Source organism: Nothoprocta perdicaria, unplaced genomic scaffold (genome assembly GCF_003342845.1).
Source record: "Nothoprocta perdicaria isolate Ctin4 unplaced genomic scaffold, notPer1 scaffold_936, whole genome shotgun sequence".
In the NCBI taxonomy this organism is placed as follows: Eukaryota; Metazoa; Chordata; class Aves; order Tinamiformes; family Tinamidae; genus Nothoprocta; species Nothoprocta perdicaria.
The window spans coordinates 7,967-10,266 of NW_020456239.1; the positions used below are offsets into that span (position 1 = coordinate 7,967).

The 2,300-nt window shown below is 64.8% G+C and overlaps 1 protein-coding gene across 1 annotated transcript in view; it reads right to left on the bottom strand.

The window, feature by feature from the left end:
• The window catches only part of LOC112958979 (collagen alpha-1(I) chain-like), a gene marked incomplete at its 3' end in the record, with an annotated part of 8,900 nt that extends 6,623 nt beyond the window's left edge, over positions 1–2,277 (bottom strand). The window contains exon 1 of the mRNA XM_026052928.1: positions 21–2,277. Coding sequence (XP_025908713.1) covers positions 21–2,277 — 2,257 coding nt within the window. The remainder of the gene's footprint in view (positions 1–20) is intronic.
• Between the last annotated feature and the right edge of the window lie 23 nt (positions 2,278–2,300).

Consider the following 2,300-nt stretch of genomic DNA (forward strand, 5'->3'; position numbering starts at 1 on the left):
CCCCTCCATGGAGACGTCACCGTCACCGGTCACCGCGTTGGTGTCCCCTCCATGGACGGTGGTCATGGGTGACACCCTGTCCCTTGTCCCCAAGGGGGTGACACTGGGTCCCGGTGTCCTCTCCATGGAGATGTCACCGTCACCGGTCACCGCGTTGATGTCACCCCCATAGACCACAGGGACGGGTGTCACCGTGTCGCCTGTCCTGGTGGTGACACCGGGTCCTGGTGTCCCCTCCGCGGGGACGTCACCGTCGTTGATCACCGTGTTGATGTCCCCTCCGTGGACTGTGGTCATGGGTGTCACCCTGTCGCCTGTGCTGGGGGTGGCACCAGGTCCCCATGTCCCCTCCATGGAGACGTCACCACCGGTCACCACGTTGATGTCACCCCCATAGACCACAGGAACAGGGATCCCAGTGTCCCCAAGCCCTGGGGTGACACTGGGTCCCAGTGTCCTCTCCATGGGGACGTCACCATCGTTGATCACCGCGTTGATGTCCCCTCCATGGACGGTGGTCCCGGGTGACACCCTGTCCCTTGTCCCCAAGGGGGTGACACCAGGTCCCGGTGTCCCCTCCATGGAGACGTCACCACCGGTCACCGCGTTGATGTCCCCTCCATAGACCACAGGGACGGGGGTCCCGGTGTCCCCTGTTCCGCGGGTGACACCGGGTCCCGGTGTCCCCTCCATGGGGACGTCACCATTGGTCACCACTGCATTGATGTCATGTCCATGGATGGTGGTCCCGGGTGTCACCCTGTCCCTTGTCCCCAAGGGGGTGACACTGGGTCCCGGTGTCCTCTCCGCGGAGATGTCACCACCGGTCACCGCGTTGATGTCCCCTCCATAGGACGTGGTGGCACTGGGTCCCCGTGTCCCCTCTGTGGGGGTGTCACTGTCGGTCACCACGTTGATGTCCCCTCCATGGACCACAGGGCCGGGTGTCACCGAGTCCCCTGTCCCTGGGGTGACACCAGCTCCCGGTGTCCTCTCCATGGCGACATCACCAACGTCACCATCGTTGGTCACTGTGTTGATGTCCCCTCCATGGACGGTGGTCACGGGTGTCACCAGGTCCCCTGTGCTGATGGTGACACCAGCTCCCAGTGTCCCCTCCATGGGGACATCACCAACGTCACCATCATTGGTCAGTCCATTGATGTCACCTCCATGGACAGCGGTCCCAGGTGACACCCTGTCCCCTGTCCCCAAGGGGGTGACACCAGGTCCGAGTGTCCCCTCCGCGGGGACGTCACCACCGGTCACCACATCGATGTCCCCTCCATAGACCACAGGGACGGGGGTCCCGGTGTCCCCTGTCCCTGGGGTGACACTGGGTCCCGGTGTCCCCTCCATGGAGACGTCACCGTCACTGTTCACTCCATCGATGTCCCCTCCATGGACGGTGGTCCCGGGTGTCACCGCGTCCCCTGTCCCCAAGGGGGTGACACTGGGTCCCGGTGTCCCCTCCGTGGGGACGTCACCGTCGTTGATCACCGCGTTGATGTCACCTCCGTGGACTGTGGTCATGGGTGTCACCCTGTCGCCTGTCCCTGGGGTGACACTGGGTCCCGGTGTCCCCTCCACGGGGACGTCACCGTCATTGGCCACGTTGGTGTCACCTCCATAGATGCTGTTCACAGGTGTCACCGCGTCCCCTGTGCTGGGGGTGACACCAGGTCCCGGTGTCCCCTCCATGGAGATGTCACCACCAGTCACCACATTGATGTCACCCCCATAGACCACAGGGACGGGGGTCCCAGTGTCCCCAAGCCCTGGGGTGACACTGGGTCCCGGTGTCCCCTCCATGGGGACGTCACCGTCACTGTTCACTCCATCAATGTCACCTCCATGGACGGTGGTCCCGGGTGTCACCGCGTCCCCTGTCCCCAAGGGGGTGACACTGGGTCCCGGTGTCCCCTCCATGGGGACGTCACCGTCACCGGTCACCGCGTTGATGTCACCTCCATAGACCACAGGGCCGGGTGTCACCGTGTCGCCTGTCCTGGTGGTGACACCGGGTCCTGGTGTCCCGTCCGCGGGGACGTCACCGTCGTTGATCACCGCGTTGGTGTCCCCTCCATGGACGGTGGTCCCGGGTGTCACCCTGTCCCTTGTCCGCAAGGGGGTGACACCAGGTCCCGGTGTCTCCTCCATGGAGACGTCACCATTGGTCACCACTCCATCGATGTCCCCTCCATGGACGGTGGTCCCGGGTGTCACCGCGTCCCCTGTCCCCAGGGGGGTGACACTGGGTCCCGGTGTCCCCTCCATGGGGCCGTCACCGTCACCGTCAC